The sequence below is a fragment of the Somniosus microcephalus genome, chromosome 28 (assembly GCF_052327205.1).
Source record: "Somniosus microcephalus isolate GS21.2 chromosome 28, FLI_Smic_1.0, whole genome shotgun sequence".
Classification (NCBI taxonomy): domain Eukaryota; kingdom Metazoa; phylum Chordata; class Chondrichthyes; order Squaliformes; family Somniosidae; genus Somniosus; species Somniosus microcephalus.
Window position 1 is genome coordinate 15,589,450 of NC_141014.1, and position 18,758 is coordinate 15,608,207.

The 18,758-nt window shown below is 46.8% G+C and overlaps 1 protein-coding gene and 1 pseudogene across 1 annotated transcript in view; one reads left to right on the forward strand and one right to left on the reverse strand.

Moving 5' to 3' along the window:
* Nucleotides 1–18,758, reverse strand: part of mei1 (meiotic double-stranded break formation protein 1) — a 247,894-nt gene that overhangs the window by 175,068 nt on the left and 54,068 nt on the right. The window contains exons 7-8 of the mRNA XM_085969507.1: nt 17,686–17,787; nt 2,754–2,785 (exon numbers count right to left, since the gene is read on the reverse strand). Of these exons, the coding sequence (XP_085825633.1) occupies nt 2,754–2,785; nt 17,686–17,787 (134 nt within the window). The remainder of the gene's footprint in view (nt 1–2,753; nt 2,786–17,685; nt 17,788–18,758) is intronic.
* On the forward strand, nt 13,113–16,050 carry LOC147098992 (uncharacterized; annotated as a pseudogene).

Genomic DNA, 18,758 nt, shown 5'->3' on the forward strand with positions numbered 1-18,758 from the left:
TTTTGATACACCAATGTGCATACCCTTGTGCATCTAATTTTGTGTCGTTTTTCTTTTCCGAGTCCTTCTATGAGGCTTCAGCAGAGGTAGCTGCAGGCTGCTCACTTCCCTGCTGCAACTCGTCAAGACACTTTTGGCAGACGTCCTCTGGGTTATGGAGCCTGTGATGGCCACGACAAAGTCTGCTCCTCCTGCGACTGTGCAGGGACAGACTCGACCATCGGGATCCGAGGAAGCATGTGGGGCTCTGACTGAGGGGGAGGCAACGGGGGAGAAGCGGTAGCACTTTGAGAAGAGCCCCCACTTCCATGTTCCCTCTCACCATCATCCCTCTCATGAGCCACCCGCACTTCCCTGCTAGCAAGGAGCTGGAGAGCACCTTGCTGCACAACAGTGGGGCGATGAAGGCCCAAGTCTACGTTTACATTCCTCCTTGCGAGGAGGTCTATAAGTGACTGCCATCTGTTGTCCACAGCTAGCATGTGCTCATGTGAGTGGCACATTTGCTGCTCCATGCCATCCTTTCCATGGAAGAGCACATTGTCACCATCGCCTGCGACATGGTGGTGCTCACACTGGAGATGGACTCCTCCAATCTCTAAACATTTGCAGACATTGCGGCTGCAAAAGATGCCAGAGCCTCAATTATTGCTGTCCCTCCAAGATCACTCTCTTTCTCGATGGCCCCCAAGGCTCATCGTCTGCATGCTACTCAGCAGAGCTTGGAGCGTCCTGCGCCTTCCGCCGAGGAGTCTCCACTGCTGTCCCTGTCAGCACCACCTGCTCTTGTGAATTGGAAGATACCAGTTGACAACTCTACTCTATGGCGCAAAGGACCCACTGAGGTGTGCGTATCTGCGCTGGTGCTGGTTGCACTTGGGGCTGCTGATGCCGCACCCTCAAAGGCTGGAGGTTCCTCTGAGGGGTCATCTTCCTCCTCCAGCTGGACAGTGGGGGGAAGTTGATGGACCTGTGGGAGAGTAAAGAGATGAATTACAAGTGTCATAATAAGAATGGGTAATGTTACCATTATGCACATGATAACATTTCACTGACTGCTGGCATCAGTCACCATGAGTGACTGATGTATGTCATGTGACTGAGATGTGATTCTGAAACCAGGTTGCTGGGCTGTTCCCCTCTCTCCGTCTCCCTCCGCTAGCTTCTCTCGAGTTCCCGAGATCTCTAGAGCCCCCTCCTCTGCTGCTGTTAGGTATGCGAAGAGTGGAGGGCCACCTCCGATTCTCTCCCTGTTGTTGTGGGCTCTTTTCTGCTGCAAGGAGGGAAAGAAGAGAAGTTTGAGTGAGAGTGATGCAATGAGTGTAAGGAATGGATGGGTTACATCTGTAGAGGGTGACTGTGAGGGAGTGGGGTTCCAATGCCAAATGGCCTCCTTCTGTGGTGTTACTTGCTATGATTGCATTAGGATGAGGGTGAGTGTGAGGGATGGTTAGTCAGAGGGGGTTTGAGTATGTACATAGATGGAATGGGATGGGTTGGCGGACCAAGTGCTGGAAAATGGGATTAGAATAGATAGGGCTTGATGGCCGACGCGGACACGATGGGTCGAAGGGCCTCTTTCTGTGCTGTATAACTCTATGACACGGAAGGTATGTTGGTGTGAGTAATGATGTGCAGGAGTAGGCTTGGGAAGGCAGAGTGATGGTGATGTGGTGACAGGCACATCAGGATGAAGGTGAGTATGGCATTGCACTCAACTTTCCTGAGCACATCAGGTCATTGAATCTCTTCCTGCACTGGATCGAGGTCCTCCTCACAATCTCCCTGCTGCTGACCTCCTCTACTATTTCCAGCCAGGCCCTTTTGGTCTCTTGGGGCGGTCTTTTGCATCCATCTGCTGGGAAGAGGACCTCCCTGCGTTCTCTTACTGCTTCGACCAGAATATGCAGCGAGGTATCTGTAAATCGGGGTGCAGCCCTCTGCCTTTGGGTATTCATATTTTTCACTTTCACAATAACTCCAACCTTTCCAATGCTCCTTTCACGCACCTTTACCAACCTTCAAATGAATTGTGTGCAAGGCTGCTTTAACTATGGGCGCTGGAAATGAGTCATCGATGATGTCATCAGGCCTGCACCCTTTAATAGGGCCGGGAAACACGCATGCCTGATTTAATTGGGACCATTACACTAAAGTCGCTCTGAAGAGCGGGCTGATCAAGACATCGCTTTACCGACCCGCTATACAGCCCGCACACACCCGACCAAAGAAAAATTCCGGCCATCAAGTCGGACAGATTTTGCTGACTGGCCTCATCCTGGTTTACTCGTGCAATAAAGTTCTCCTGGAGAATATACATTTAAATATAGAAATATATATATACCTGGGAGGCTGTAAATTAATCAAGGACTTCAAACAATTTATGTGACATACTGGATGGCTGGAAGTAATTATAAAGGTGAATCCAATTAGACAATACAAAAATAAGACTGTTCATGAATCCATATATATGTTTGAGGGTGAGGGGCATGTGTTATTCTGTTTTTAGTCAAATTTTGTACTGAAGGAAGCCGTTGGTGCAGAGTACAACTGTTAGATCACTTTACACCCCTGCAATGACATTCACACAAAAGGATTAACAAGTTTGACCTCATTACTTCTTGTTTGAAGAGAAATCATTTGCAGCTGATTGAAGGAAAATACCAGGAAAATCTGGTTCCAGAGTCCAGAATATATATATATACTATACTACAACTGTGAAAAATTTGGATCACACGATTCATAACACTTACCTTTTTCAATAGTAACAGTAGCGAATTTCCACCTAAAAAAAAAAGGATCCTTTATAATGACTTCCACAATTATTATTGGTATAAACAAAATGAAATTAAAGTCTTATATCACTCATATTTAAAGGAATGGTATCATTTAAATATCGCACATTTGTTGTGATTGGAGTGTTGCTGCTCTAAGTCTATATTTAGATACTGGGTGGCACAATAAGGTCAGCAGGCACATGGGAACACCACCACCTCCAAGTTCCCCTCCAAGTCACACACCATCCTGACTTAGAAGTATATCGCCGATCCTTCATCGTCGCTGTTATTCATAAATAAATAACGTTTTCATTATGAACAGCTAGCTTGAGCTAGTCATTTATTCAGCCATGCGGACTAGTGTACAGGCATCCATCTTGACTACTGCCTTGTGGGTAGCCCGCTACTAAACATACAGCTCCACCTAGTGTACCATTCTAGAATGACATGTTACTGATCATTACATCCCCCTTCCTTAGAGGTTAAACAAAATCAATATCAATCAATATCAAACAATCATAACGACATAAACATCTTCACAACAGTCAACACATTTTCACAGCTTTACTTTATGAACTCTAAGCTTTTCATTCTTTTATTATAGTTTTCTTTGTACTCAAAGATTAAGTCTATCAGGCTTTTTTACTTCACGTGTGGATCTTCTCAGCACAGTTAAGTCTGATGTGTTTTCATGAGAGCCTGTATGTGTGTTTGTGTTAGATTGTTCTGGTGGTGAGTGACAAGATTCAGTTGCGGCATTGTCATCGATTTGCTCTTGGGTCGTTTCTTGTGTTTTCAGGAGGGAACGGCGGTTCCTCCTGAGAATCTGTCCTTCCTCAGTTCTTACGACCTTGGTCCTACTTCCTCAAGAACTGTAGCTTTCCTGTTCCATGCATTTGGATCCTCAATCCTGACAACATCATCCCTTGTCAATGGTTTCAGAGTTTTGGATGACTTGTCATAGTGTGATTTCTGTTTCAGCTTTAACAGTTGAAGTCTCTGTCTCAGTTCCTTACTCTGCTTTTCTTTTGCACAGCAGGGTAGCGTGGTGCACAACTTGCGACCCATTAGGAGTTCAGCAGGTGAAGAACCACAGTCTAAAGGGGAGGCTCGGTAGCTCAGCAGGGCGAGATAAGGATCAGACTTGCTTTCTGTTGCTTTCTTCAGTAGCTGTTTGAGAACTTCAACACCTTTCTCTGCCTTACCATTCGACTGAGCATACAGAGGACTGGATGTGATGTGTTGAAAGTCATAATGTGCTGCAAACTGTTGCCACTCCTTACAGTTGAAGCACGGACCATTGTCGCTAACGGCAATCCTTGGAATTCCATGTCTGGCGAAGATGGATTTAACATGCATTATGACACTGCTTGCTGTGTGCTTGAGAGCAGCGCCATCTCAGGATAGTTAGAATAGTAGTCAATCACTAATAGATATTCTTTACCATTCAAATGAAAAAGGTCCATACCAACCTTTTGCCATGGTGCTGTTGGTAAGTCAGCTACTATCATTGGTTCCTTTGCTTGTTTGTTTTGGTGTTTCTGACATGTCTCACATTCGCCTATCATGTTCTCAATGTCCTTATTTATACCAGGCCAATAAACAGCGTCTCCTGCTCTCCTTTTGCATTTTTCAATTCCGAGGTGTCCCTCATGAATCCTTTTGAGCATGTCTTGACGTAGAGCCTGTGGAATTACTATTCTGTTCTGTTTTAGTAATAGTCCACTTGCGATACTCAACTCTGACTTGATGTGATATTAGTTTGGACAGGAACCTTTTGGCCAACCATGATGTTTACCGTTTGTAACACTGTATCTTTTAGTTTCTTCTGCTATTTGCTTTGATTTTGTGTCTGACACGGGCAGCGCAGCAGTGACCATACTCACATGAACATCCACGTCTTCCTCAGTAGAGCTCACATGACTCATTGTGGGTGCTCGGGATAGTGCATCTGCTAACACTATGGGGCAGAAATTTGGGCCAGGGGCTCGCCGCGCGTGCAAGCCCCCGATCTGCACTTACCCGACGCGCCTGCCGTTCACCTCCAGGGACGCCTGGAATTCCTTTTTTAAACTGAAGAATCCCGGGCAGCGTCTGACGTCACGCCGCCCAGGAGTGCAGCCAGCGCGAAGCCTGGAGCGCGCTGTGCAACTCAGACACGCCCCGAGGTCTCAGTTTAATAGGACACGGCCCCAATGTTTCTCACAAGCTGAAAAGCATTTTTACATGCAAAGCAGCATTTCAAATAGGTTTTTGGTATTTTTATGAAGCTTTTGGTAACTTTTATAAACTTTTTAAAACGTTTACATTATTTTGAAGAATCTGAAGTAGTTTTAAACAGAATTAAAGCAATTTAAAGACTTTTAAAAGCCCTAAAAGAATTTTTTTTATTCCATTTATTTATTTAGCAACGTCGTCGTCATACGTGTCTTCACACTGTTCCCTTTGGGGAACTGTATGAAGTGGTGGAAGGATTTATGGCCGTGATTAACGCTCATTCCGTGACCGTAACCATCTTTGAACCAGCCATTAGGGTGATTAGTCCTATGGCGGGAGGGTTTTGCGGGCTCCCACAAGCTATACGAGGAGGGGGGGGCCACCCACACCCACGGACGCAAATATCCCACTGGATGTCAACCCAGAATTTAGAGCCGGAGCTCCGAGTCCACTTGCCGGGACTGTCTGGAGCGGGGTTCGAAACCCTACCCCGTCTGGCCCAGCGGCGGGGATCCTACCGCTACGCCAAAGGCCCAATCCGATTAACAACGTGAAATGGCTGGAATGAGCACAATTCACGGCATTAAAAGAACTCACAATTGAACTGATGATGACCTCAGCAATCTCCTCAACGAGGTGGAGGCGCAGCGCCTGCTCATCATTGGTAATGAGAAGTCCAAGGCGCCGCAAAAAGGACAGATGATAGCTTGGTCTTTCAAGTGGCAGCATAGGGCTCCAGTCACGGGGAGGGAAAAGGCGCAGGAAACGTATGGGTGTCACCTTTTGCGCAGAGTGGGCCTTTTGCGTAGCGGTAAGCATCCCCGCCGCTGGACCAGAAGGAGTAGGGTTTCGAACCCCGCTCCAGACAGTCCCGGCAAGTGGAGTCGGAGCTCCAACTATAAATTCTGGGTGGACATCCAGCGGGATACTTGCGTCCGCGGGTGTGGGTGGCCCCCCCCTCAGATGGGTTGTGGGAGCCCGTAAAACCCTCACGCCATAGGACTAACCACCCTAATGGCTGGTATGAAGATGGTTATGGTCACGGAAGGAGCGTTAACGTGGCCAGAAATCCTTCCACCACTTCATACAGTTCCCGAAAGGGAAGTGTGAGGATACGTACGACGATGACCTCTTGCGCAATGCACCTCCTTGGACCCTCAGTCGCAGATGCGAGGGGGCAAATCGTGCAATTGTTAAATTTTTCATTTTATTGACATGTAAAATGTTGGCCCAGTAATTCCCTTCCAAACGCGCGAGTACAGTTGGGGTACTCGCGCGTCTGGCCGGAGGAAATGCCGGTTTTCAGCATGCACAGCGCATGCGGGGAAAACCGGCATTTCCTGTCCTCTGAACGAAGGGGTTCAGAGGCAGAACGCGCGCGACTGCACAGGCAGCGCGTGCGCAGTAAAATTCGCCGGTTTCATTCATGCTTTCAGTGAGGTTAAGTCCTTACAACTTACACATGAAAAAAGCATGAGTACAGTTGCTCCAGAGGCTGCGGAGGAAGATATATTTTATCGTGGAGCTTCTGAAAGGCAATATTTTTGTTTGGGAAAGGGAGGAAAGTTATTTTAAGAAATGCTGAGGTAAGTTTTAAAGTTTATTTTTGTTTTTTAAAACAGCTTTTCAGTACTGTAGGTAGAAGGAGCAATTGTGGCTATGTCAATTGAATTTGCTGTGTTTATTAAATGTGAAAATGACTCCAACATTTTTAAGAAACTTTTCATCAGTAATATATTCTTTTAAGTAATTATGTACGTATGTCTGTATATATTCCTTTGCGTATATGTATGTATATATTCCTTTACTTATGTGTATGAATGTATGTATTTAATTATGACTTTCAGAGAAAGTAACTTATTGGAAAATCATAATTAAATACATACATTCATACACATAAGTAAAGGAATATATACATATACGTAAAGGAATATATATGGACATACATACATAATTACTTAAAAGAATATATTACTGATGAAGTTTCTTTCTTAAAAATGTTGGAAATGTTACATTACTCATTTTAGAACAGTCATTTTCACATTTAATAAACACAGCAAATTCAATTCACACAGCCACAATTGCTCCTTCTACCTACAGTACTGAAAACCCGTTTAAAAAAAAAATTAAACTTTAAAACTTACCTCATTTCTTAAAATAACTTTCCTCCCTTTCCCAAACAAAAATATTGCCTTTCAGAAGCTCCACGATAAAATATATCTTCCTCCGCAGCCTCTGGAGCAACTTTACACATGCTTTTTTCATGTGTAAGTTGCAAGGACTTAACCTCACTGAAAGCATGAATGAAACCGGCGAATTTTACTGCGCACGCGCTGCCTGTGCAGTCGCACGCGCTGTGCCTCTGAACCTCTTCGTTCAGAGGACAGGAAATGCCGGATTTCCCCGCATGCGCTGTGCATGCTGAAAACCGGCATTTCCTCCGGCCAGACGCGTGAGTACCCCGACCGTACTCACGTGTTTGGAACGGAATTACTGGGCCTATGTGTTTGCCTGGTGTGTAGATCAGTTCAAAGTCATATCTTTGCAGCTTCATCATGAGTCGTTGAATCCTTGGAGACATCTCATTCAGATTTTTTTTTTTATGATGGCAACCAGTGGGCAGTGGTCTGTCTTAACTGTGAAGGTGGGAAGTCCATATATGTAGCCATGGAACTTTTCTAGTCCAACTACCAAGCCTAGACATTCCTTTTCAATCTGGGCATATCGACACTCAGAATCAGTCATAGACCTGGAGGCATAGGCAACAGGCTTCCAATCTTCACCCTCTGCTTGTAGCAAGACCGCACCTAGGCCATCTTTTGATGCATCCGTTGACACTTTGATTCTCTTTGTTGGGTCAAAGAAGGTGAGTACAGGTGTGGTTGTCAGCACTGCTTTGAGGTTCATCCACTCTTGTTCATGTCTTTCTGTCCATGCGAACTCATTTGTTTTATGTAGCAGGTCTCGCAGACAGGCTGTCTTGGCTGACAAGTTAGGAGTGAACTTTCCAATGAAGTTTATCATCCCCATGATGCGTAGCACTCTTTTTTATCAGTGGGTCGGGGTATGTTGAGTATGGCGTTTACTTTTTCCATATCTGGCTCTATTCCTTTACCAGATAGATTATTTCCTAGGAAAGTGACTTCCTGGACGCCAAACTGACACTTGGCTTTGTTGAGCTTCAGTCCATTCCGGCGTATGCTCTGTAGCACTTTAGTCAGTCTCTCATTGTGTTCTTTCAGTGTGGAGCCCCAGATGATGATGTCATCAACATAGACCCAAACTCCTTCCAGACCTTCAATTATGTGTTCCATCGCTCTATGAAAGATTTCAGATGCAGATATTATCCCGAAAGGCATTGAGGAAACAATACCTGCCAAATGGTGTGTTGAAGGTACAGTATTTGGTGCTCTCTTCATCCAGTCTTAATTGCCAAAATCCTTGTGAGGCATCGAGCTTTGTGAAGTGTCTGGCACCTGACATTTCACTGGTGATTTCTTCTCGCTTGGGAATCTGGTAGTGTTCACGTTTTATGTTTGCATTTAAGTCCTTTGGATCCATGCATACTCTTAGATCATTGTTCTTTTTCTTTACACATACCATGGAGTTAACCCAGTCTGTTGGCTCTTCGACTTTCCTGATGACTCCTAGTGTGGTCATTCTGTCCAGTTCTTTCTTGAGCCGGTCACGCAGGGGTGCTGGAACTCTCCGTGAAGCATGTACCACTGGCTGAGCATTCTCCTTTAGCTGGATCTTGTAAGTGAATGGTAGAACTCCAAATCCTTTGAACACATCCTGGAAATTACTCACTACAGAATCCACTGAGTCATCTGGTCTGCTTATGGCACAGTTTATACAGTAGGCTCTGTTGACCAGTTCTAAGTCCTCACAAGCTTTGTCACCTAGTAGTGAATCAAGTCCTTCAGCCACAACAGAAAACATGAGATGATGCACTTTGTCTTTGACTGTCACTTTAAGTCTGCATACACCTAAGCTATCTATTTTCTGTCCATTATAGTTCTTCAGTAGTACTGACTTTTTCTGTATTTTGGGCTTTTCTTTCATATTTTTAATGTCACTCATACTGATTAAGTTTGCTTTTGCCCCAGTGTCTAGTTTCAATGTAACTAATGCTCCATTTACCTGCAGTGGCATCATCCATTTGTCCTCTTTTACTGCATTAACTTTATGTTCAGCATTGTCCATTCCTGAGGGCTGCACATTTTCTGTATCCTTTTCTATATTGTCACGACACCATTCCTACAAAAAATGTCTCACTTAAATCAGTGTCCTCAATCACATTGACTTGTTGCCCTTTCTTTGTTTTTACTTTTGAAAAGTATTGTTTGGCAAAGTGATTCTTTCCATTACATTTTGTGCACATTTTCCCAAACGCTGGGCATTGTCTTGGCTGGTGCTGGTAACCACAGCATTTACAATTAAAAATTCCATCCTCCGATTGCTTTGCATTTCTGTTCTGCCCATGTTTCTTCCCCTCGTAGGACACAGCACCGACAGCAGCACAGTCACTCATTACAGTCGCATCATTATTAATTTCACTGAAAGTCTTTGCGTGCTGCCGAGCTAGCTCACTGGCATGGCATATTTTCACAGCATCCTCCAATGTTAGTTCGGTTTCTCTCAACAAACGTTCCCTGACTTTTTTATCATGAATACCAAACACAATCTGGTCACGAATCATGGATGATTTCAGTTCAGAGAAATTACATGTCTGTGCCTTCAGTTTCAGATCGGTCACAAAGCTATCAAAAGTCTCATTTTGCTGCTGTGTCCGTGAACGGAACACGTACCTCTCATAGGTCTCGTTCTTTTTGGGAGAACAGCGTGTATCAAACTTCTTTAGCACATCTTCCATTTTTTCTCTGTCCTCCTCTTGATCAAATACAAACGTATTAAATACCTCTATCGCCTGTGGGCCTGCAACCGTGAGCAATAACGCTATTTTCCTTGCATCTGGCTTCGTACCGAACCCGATGGCAGCAATGTAGAGTTCGAATTGTTGTTTGAAAGTCCGCCAATTGCAGTCGACATTCCCCGTGAGTTTCAAACCCTCCGGTGGCTTCAAATTCTCCATGTCGCGTTTCACAATATTCAGCAGATATTACCAATCCAATGCCATGATCCTATTGAATGGCGGAGCAGGCCCGAGGGGCCGTATGGCCTACTCCTGCTCCTATTTCTTATGTTCTTATCCTGGTACCATGTTACGTTCATAAATAAATAAATAGACGTTTTCATTATGAACAGCTAGCTTGAGCTAGTCATTTATTCAGCCATGTGGACTAGTGTACAGGCATCCATCTTGACTACTGCCTTGTGGGTAGCCCGCTACTAAACATACAGCTCCACCTAGTGTACCATTCTAGAATGACATGTTACTGATCATTACAGTCGCTGGGTCAAAATCTGGAACTCCCTCCTTAACAGCACTGTGGGAGCACCTTCACCACATGGACTGCAGCGGGAGCAACGAAGCGCCCAGCACACCCCAGCTCGGGGAAACCGGGAGCAACGAAGCGTCCAACACACACCAGCTCCAGGAAACTGGGAGCAGCGAAGCGTCCAACACACACCAGCTCCGGAAAACAGGGAGCAACGAAGCGTCCAACACACCCAAGCTCCGGGAAAAACGATATCACAGGCGACAGGCTGAGGGAAGAACCACCCATGAATGAGGAAAACCAACTCTACATGGGGAAACCCCTCTCACCGCCGTCATCACCTCATCGGAACAACATTCCCTCAAGAGACCAGCATGAATTCCTCAGCCCAGGGCAAGTACAGACTTTCTTTAATGCCGTGGGTATGCAGGAACAGCCCCAAGAACTGGAAACAGCATAAAGGACTGCTTGTTAAAATGGGACTTTGGACTCTATTTAAATTTTAAAATTGGTTTAAAGATTGCAAGTATAAACGTGCGTAGCATCAAGAGCACTACGCGATGTGTTTCCACCTTGGGGTACCTCGCCAAGGTCAAGGCCGACCTACTGTTCCTGCAGGGCACTTCAGCAACTACAGACAGTGGTCACGATGGTGGCCCCATGGCCAATTGATCTGGTCAGGAGGCAACGACTGCCGTGCCTCTGGCCTGGGTATTCTGCTGCAGGGAGGTGACTTCAGCATCACCGAAGTTAAGGAGGTGGTGGGGGGCCGCCTCCTCGTAGCAGACGTGCTGTACAAGAACGCCCTGCTCAAGCTGATCAATGTGTATGCCCCGGCTCTCAAGAACGAGTGGCTGGCCGTTTTCCAGCAGCTGCCACTGCTGCTGGCAACGTCCAGGCTAGTTATTCTGGGCGGTGACTTCAACTGCATCATCGATGCGGCTGGACGATCCGGCAGAGCCGACAGCAAAATGGACGCCACGTCCAGACTCCTGATGGAAGCGGTAAAAGACGCCAAGCTGCACGACGTCTTCAGCAACCCTGCAGACGGAGCGCCGCGCAGATACACCTGGTCCAGACCAGACGGGTCCGTCCGTTCCAGGATAGACTTCCTGTTTGTGTGCCAAACACTCACGTTCAGATCCACCGACATCACGCCGGTGTTCTTCTCTGACCACTGTCTCTTACTGGCCGACTGTCACCCACAGGAAGACCAGAAAGTGGGCAGAGGGATATGGAAGCTGAACGTGAAAGTGTTGACCCCAGAAAACATTGAGGAACTCAAAAGGGATTACAAAGGTTGGAGAACCGTGAAACCCCTCTTTGATTCCCCGGCGCACTGGTGGGAAACGACCAAGACGAACATCAAGAGGTTCTTCATCCTCAAAGGTGTTCAGAAGGCGAGAGAGAGACAGAGGGAAATGTCCCGACTCCAGAAAAGTATGCAAAATCTGCTCCTGCTGCAGTCGATGGGGGTCGATGTCAGGGAGGAACTCCAAGAGGTGAAGGGCCAGCAAGCCTCGCTCTATGCCTCAGAGTCCTCCAAGGTCATCTTCCGCTCCAGAGTCCGCTCCATGGAGCAGGATGAGATGTGCTCGCGTTTCTTCTTCCAAAAGGTACACAGAGGGAGCTCTGTGATCCACAGCCTGAAGGAAGAAGACGGCTCTGTGACGTCCTCGCAGCCTGACATACGAAGGATCAGCAAATCCTTTTATGCCGGGCTGTACGACGCGAAGCCCACAGACAGCACAGCCTCCCAGTCTTTCCTGTTGTCTATCTCGGAGGTGCTAGACGACAGCAAGCGGGAGAGTCTGGATCACCCGCTAACTCTGGACGAGCTGACAAAGGCCGTCCGGTCCTTCGAGACGAGTAAAACTCCCAGAAGCGACAGCTTACCGGTCGAGTTGTATTCGGCTCTGTGGGACTGGATGGACCCAGACCTGCTGGAAGTGTACGGGGGTATGCTTCTGGCCGGCAGCATGTCAGAATCGATGAGGAAAGGCATCATCACCCTCATCTACAAGCAGAAGGGGGAGAGGGAAGAAATCAGAAACTGGCGGCCCATTTCGCTGCTTAATGTGGACTACAAGATTCTGTCCATGGTCATCGCCAACAGGGTCAAGTCTGCTCTGGAGCTGGTGATCCACCCGGATCAGACCTGCACCGTACCCGGCAGGAAGATCTCGGATAGCCTCGCGCTACTCAGGGATGCAATTGCCTACGTGCGGGACAGGAGGGTGGACACCTGCTTAATCAGCTTGGACCAGGAGAAGGCTTTCGACAGACTATCGCACACGTACATGGACGTGCTCTCCAAAATGGGGTTTGGGGAGGGAATCCGCAATTGGATCCAACTGCTCTACACAGCCATCAGTAACGCAGTTCTAATCAACGGGTGGGAATCAGAAAGCTTTCCGATCAAATCTGGAGTCAGGCAGGGCTGTCCTCTCTCCTCTGTCTTGTTCGTGTGTTGTATCGAACCTTTTGCCGAGTCCATCAGGAAGGATTCGGGCATAAGAGGGGTGACGATCCCAGGCAGCGGAGGCACTCAGGTTAAGGCCTCCCTGTACATGGACGACGTCGCCGTCTTTTGCTCAGACCCACTGTTGGTCCGCAGACTGCTGAGCATCTGCGACCAGTTTGAACTGGCCTCGGGAGCGAAAGTTAATCGCAGCAAAAGCGAGGCCATGTTCTTTGGGAACTGGGCCAACCGATCCTTTGTCCCCTTCACCGTCAGGTCAGATTACCTGAAGGTGCTGGGAATATGGTTCGGAGCAGCCGGGGCGTGCACCAAAAACTGGGAGGAGCGCATCTCCAAGGTACGACAGAAACTGGGAATGTGGGAGCAGTGCTCCCTGTCGATCGTGGGCAAGAACCTGGTCATCAGGTGCGAGGTGCTGTCGGTGTTGCTGTACGTGGCGCAGGTGTGACCCATACCCCGACCCGAGCCGTCTTCCACTTTATCTGGAGATCAAAAATGGACCGTGTCCGGAGGGACACGATGTACAAATCTCCAGAGAAAGGGGGAAAGAACGTACCCAACGTCACCCTCATCCTGATGGCCACCTTTGTGTGCGGCTGCATCAAACTGTGCACAGACCCTCGGTACGCAAACACCAAGTGTCACTACGTGCTGAGGTTCTACCTGTCCTCAGTGTTGCAAAGGATGGGTCTGGCCACGCTGCCACGGAACGCTCCATCCAGTTGGACCGTGCCGGACCACCTGTCCTTCGTGGAAAAGTTTTTCAAGGGAAACACCTTTGACCACAAGGCCGTCAAGCAGTGGTCAGCCCGTAACATCCTCGAGACTCTACAGAAAAAGGAGATGGTGGATCCTGTCGGATGGTTCCCCGAGCAGACTGTCGAAGTCATTTGACAGAATGCCTCATCGCCAGAACTTACAAACAAGCACCAAGACGTAGCTTGGCTGGTGGTGAGAAGGACCCTCCTCGTCAGATCCTTCATGCACTCCCGACGTCTCTGCTCCACCGCACGCTGTCTGCGAGGAGGCTGCGCTTGGGACGAGACCGCCATCCATCTCCTTCTGGAATGTGCCTTTGCAAAGAAGGTCTGGAAAGAGGTGCAGTGGTCTTTGTCGAGGTTCATCCCGAGCAGATCGCTAACACAGGACTCTGTGCTCTACGGACTGTTCCCAGGGATGCACACCGAGACAAACATCAACTGCTGCTGGAAGATCATCAACTCGGTGAAAGACACCCTTTGGTCTGCCCGAAACTTGCTGGTCTTCCAGAGCAAGGAGTTGTCCACGACCGAGTGTTGCAGACTGGCACATTCCAAGGTCCAGGAGTACGTGCTGAGGGACGCACTAAAGGTTGGTGCCGCCACCGCAAAGGCATGATGAGGAAGGGCCACAGTTTAAGGCCCTCCCGCCAGTGTACACCGAGGGGCTGAAACCAGTAAAAAAAAACCTCGGGCCGTGTGATGTAGAAGTGTGTTAATTGTAAATGCACTTGTAATCTGTTGATGTAGAGTACCATGTACTGCATTCATCTGTATTATGCCATATGTAATATAATTGGTGGATTGTAGTGTAATGTATTTTGACAAGTGTTGGAATGTATCTTGACCCCTCGGGCTGTATGGCTTATAAAATATGTAATGAAAATGTATTGTAACGTGTCTCTGTAAATTGAGTGCCATGTACAGTACCACAGTTAATTTGTATTGTATCAGATGTGAACTGTATTTTCATGTATTTGAACAAAAATTTTTATGAATAAAGTATGTATTGTGGAGGAAAAAAACACTGACTGCAGCGGTTCAAGGAGGCTCACCACCACCTTCTCAAGGACAATTAGGGATGGGCAATAAATGCTCGCCTGGCCAGCAACGCCCACATCCCATAAAACAAATGTTAAAAAACTGTCCTTTAACCTCTGGGGTCTGGTTTAAAGTCCAACCCAGACAGATTGCATAAAATCCCCTCCATATGAAATGAGTTAATCCACTCCACACCTACTTCCAAGTGAGCATAAGTCTACAGCACAAAACTGGCCACAAATGTGGTACTGGCAATTTTGCTCAGAGGATCATAGGGGTAACCAGAGTGGGATGAGGAAAATTCAGTCGTGGAGGAGTGGTTTTCTAATATCGGGATACAGCAGAATAAAGGAAGGATTAGTTTGCATTGCTTATATCTGACCTGTGAGTGCTTGATTCTGAGAAGATTCCCAAACCGAAAAGCATTCCGTTCTCTGCGCTTAATCCCTCACTTTAAATGAGCACATAATTTGCAAAAATTGAATTTAAGAGAAACTTCCTGAAAAATATTTTACTTGGACCATAGCACACATCCAACATTTGTAATTTGTGTAACCCTATCTCAGTGAGTCATGCTGACATTCTCCTAATGGCAAGTTGGCCTGTTTGTGCATTTCACTGCTATACGATCCTGGTATTTACAGGAAACTTTGGTTTAGCCGGAAGTTATATGTCCGGAATACTCGATCTAACGGCAAAAATCAGGAGCCGTTTTCTATGTTTTTTTTAGTTCTCGTTGCTTTTTTTTCCCCCAGTCAAGCACTGCAAGGTCTGTAGCTATAGCAGCAGCTTCAGCTACAGACGTTTGCAGCTGCAGCCGACTGTTTTGAAGCTGTTGCTAAGCAACAGGGTTTGTTGATTCACACGGAGCTTCTCAGTTTCGTATGTTTAAACATTAACTCTGGTATGTCCAGCACTTTTGATGTTATGGCACCAGCTCGGTCCCGTCAGCGTCAGAGCATCCTGACGAACTGTATCAGTGTGGTGTGGCAGCTGTAGCTCCTATGATCGGAAAGCCCTGCAGCGGGTAGTCAAAACTGCCCAACGCATTACCGGCACCCGGCTACCGACCATAGAGAACATCTATCAGAAACGCTGTTTACGGAGGTCACTGACCATCATCAAAGACCCTACCCACCCCAGCCACAGTTTGTTCGCCCCCCTGCCATCTGGGAGACGCTACAGGTGCATTCGCACCCGAATGACCAGATTTAGGAACAGCTTCTTTCCCAGGGCTGTCATCCTACTGAACTCTACAAATAAACTCTAAAGCCTGCACATCTGCCAATGCACTTTATTATGTTTATGTTTATGTATTACAAGCCAAATGAATGTCGAATGTTAAATGTCTTCATCTAAATGTACACTCTCGGGAGCCGCAAGACTACATTTCGTTGTACTGCACTTGTGCACTAACAATGACAATAAAGTTGATTATTATTATATCAGAAAGTTTCCTGTACTGAAAAAACTGGGAGTTGGCCGTGCCACTCTCAACTGGCCTCTCGAGCACCACTTCCCAAACTCTGCGTCCTATGACAAACTAAATTGTGCTTACCTATCACCATCTTTGCCAAATTGGCTCCCCAACCCCTAACACATTGGATTCAAAATCTTCATTCTAGTTTACAAATCACTCGATTCCCCTCGCCCCACCCTGTCTCTGCAACTCCAGCCTCATGTGCCAGCATGCATCCTCTGCTCTTGCGACACTAGTTCCTATGTATTCTCCTTTCACTACACCGTCTGTAGCAGAGCGTTTAGTCAGATTGGCCCTGCACTCTGGAACTCTTACTAAACCCCTATGCCATGCTACCTCACCTCACATTAAGAAGCCTTCTCAAACCTATCTCTGCAATCATGCCTTCAGTCAGCTCTCAACATTTCTCCGACTACTGTTCAGCATCCTTTTCTCCTCTGCTTAATGTTTCGAATGCCTACACTGCATCATTCCTGGCACTTGCCACAAACTCTGCTCTTTTGACAATGATTCCATGCTTATCCCTGGTCTCTCACTGATCCCAGTCGCCTATTACACTTGTCCTTGCAGACTATCACCTAACTCACTATCCTTCAATGCATTCCTTGTCTTCAATTGCCTCCATTCCCTTGCTTCACACAAGGACTCAAACTGTTTGGGCTACTGGACTACTCTCTTGGGGGAAAAACAAGATCTTAGTTTGTCCACTCCTCCATAATTGAGTTTTCAACAGCCATACTACAGTATATTGCTCTTGTACAAGGCATTGATTAGGCCTCAGTTGGAGTACTGTGTCCAGTTTTGGTGTCCTCACACGGTGAGTGATATTGAGGCTTTGGAAAGGGTGCAAAGGAGGGCCACTAGATTAATTCCCAATTTGAAGCATCTCAGTGATCAAGATAGGCAGAAAGAGCTGGGACCCTACGCTTTAGAGAAGTGTAAATTTAGGGGTAATTTATAAGGTGATGAAGGGAGTAGATTGTATTCGTGTAGACAGCTTGTTTCAATTAAATAGGTTAGGGAGGACCAGGGGTTATAATTTTAAATTATATAAGGCCAGAACTAGGTTGCATGTCAGGAGGTGGTTCTTTTCCCAGAGAATAGTGGACCTGTGGAACAGGCTGCTGGCTGTCATGCAGTGAACGCTGATTCACTGAATTGCTTCAAGCGAGAGCTAGACCCGTTTCTGGCTGGGGTGGAGATAACCTCGTAAAAAAGGTAGGTACTGCAGGGCCAGAGTGATCTCCTGGATTAGTTTCGATCGCCTAAGAGGGTTGGAAAGAAGTTTTTCAGATTTATTTTTCTCAAATTAGTTTGGGATTTTTAATCTGGTTTTTCACCTCTCCCAGAAGATGACATGGCTTCGGGTGGGGTGAGGGAGTATATATTGTGATGCACAAGGCATCACAGTTGTGTAGGACAGGCTAGATGGACCAGGTCTTTTTCTGTCAGTCATTATTCAGATGTTATTTCCCCTAATCACCCTTTAAAGTTAGTATAATAATCGACTGGCGCTGTGGTACTGTACCCTGAGAAATTACTTCATCTTCAGAGGTGACTTCTTCAGTCCCAAATGAACTCATCATCACAGTCACAAACTGTCTAAACTGCAGGAGATGCTTCAGAAGCCCTATATTCACATGGAAAGAACAAAACTATGTTAAGGGATGTTAGTTTGACTTTTAATAAATTAACATGATTATTGAGGGGGAATTTTAACCCCCAAAAACGGGGGAGGTTGTGTGGCATGTAAAAAAATCTGAAACCCGCCCTCAACCTGCCTATTTCCGGTTTTAATGGAGGCGGGGCGAGGTGGCGAGCGCAGGCAACCAACCCGCTTGCAGGTGGTGGGTTGGCCATTTAATTATTATAATGAGGCTGTGCGCCTCAGAACTAACTACCATTTTAAATTTAACCCTGGTCGGCTGAGTTTCAGGAAACCCGACGGCTAAAGGGAGGCGAGAACTGCTGGATCCAGGAGGTAAGGGCCTTTCCACTTATCTGCTGGATCCAGTTTACCTGCTTCACCTACACTCCGGGATCGGACACGCCCCCCCACCCCCGACCCTTTCGATCCCCCCAGACGCCCCTGCTCTTCGAACAGTGGCATGGGTGACGTGCCTCAATAAATCCGAGACTCAATGTTAACTGAACAAAGCAAGGCTTTTATTAACTTAGAAGGTAACACACAGTGGAGAAGTGTCTCCCATCCAGAGGTCGGTTGTACTGGATGTGAGACACGCTGGGCCTGCTTAAGTAGGGGCCAGGTATGGGCGGAGCCCTACACACAATAAAATACAGGTGCGGAAATGGAACTGAGGTAAGGGAAATGAAACTGAAACTAAACCACAGTCACAGGCACAATCACACACAGAGAATACAGATGAGTGATGAATGGCATATTTCATCACAATGGGATCTTTTACATCCACCTGGGGGAGTAGACCGGACTTCGGTTCAACACCTCATCCAAAAGACATCACCTCCAACAATGCAGCACTCCCTCAGGACTGCATTGAAGTATCAGCCTAGATTATGTGCTCAAGTCTCTGGAGTGAGGCTTGAACCCACAATCTTCTGACTCAGCAACGGGAGTGCCAC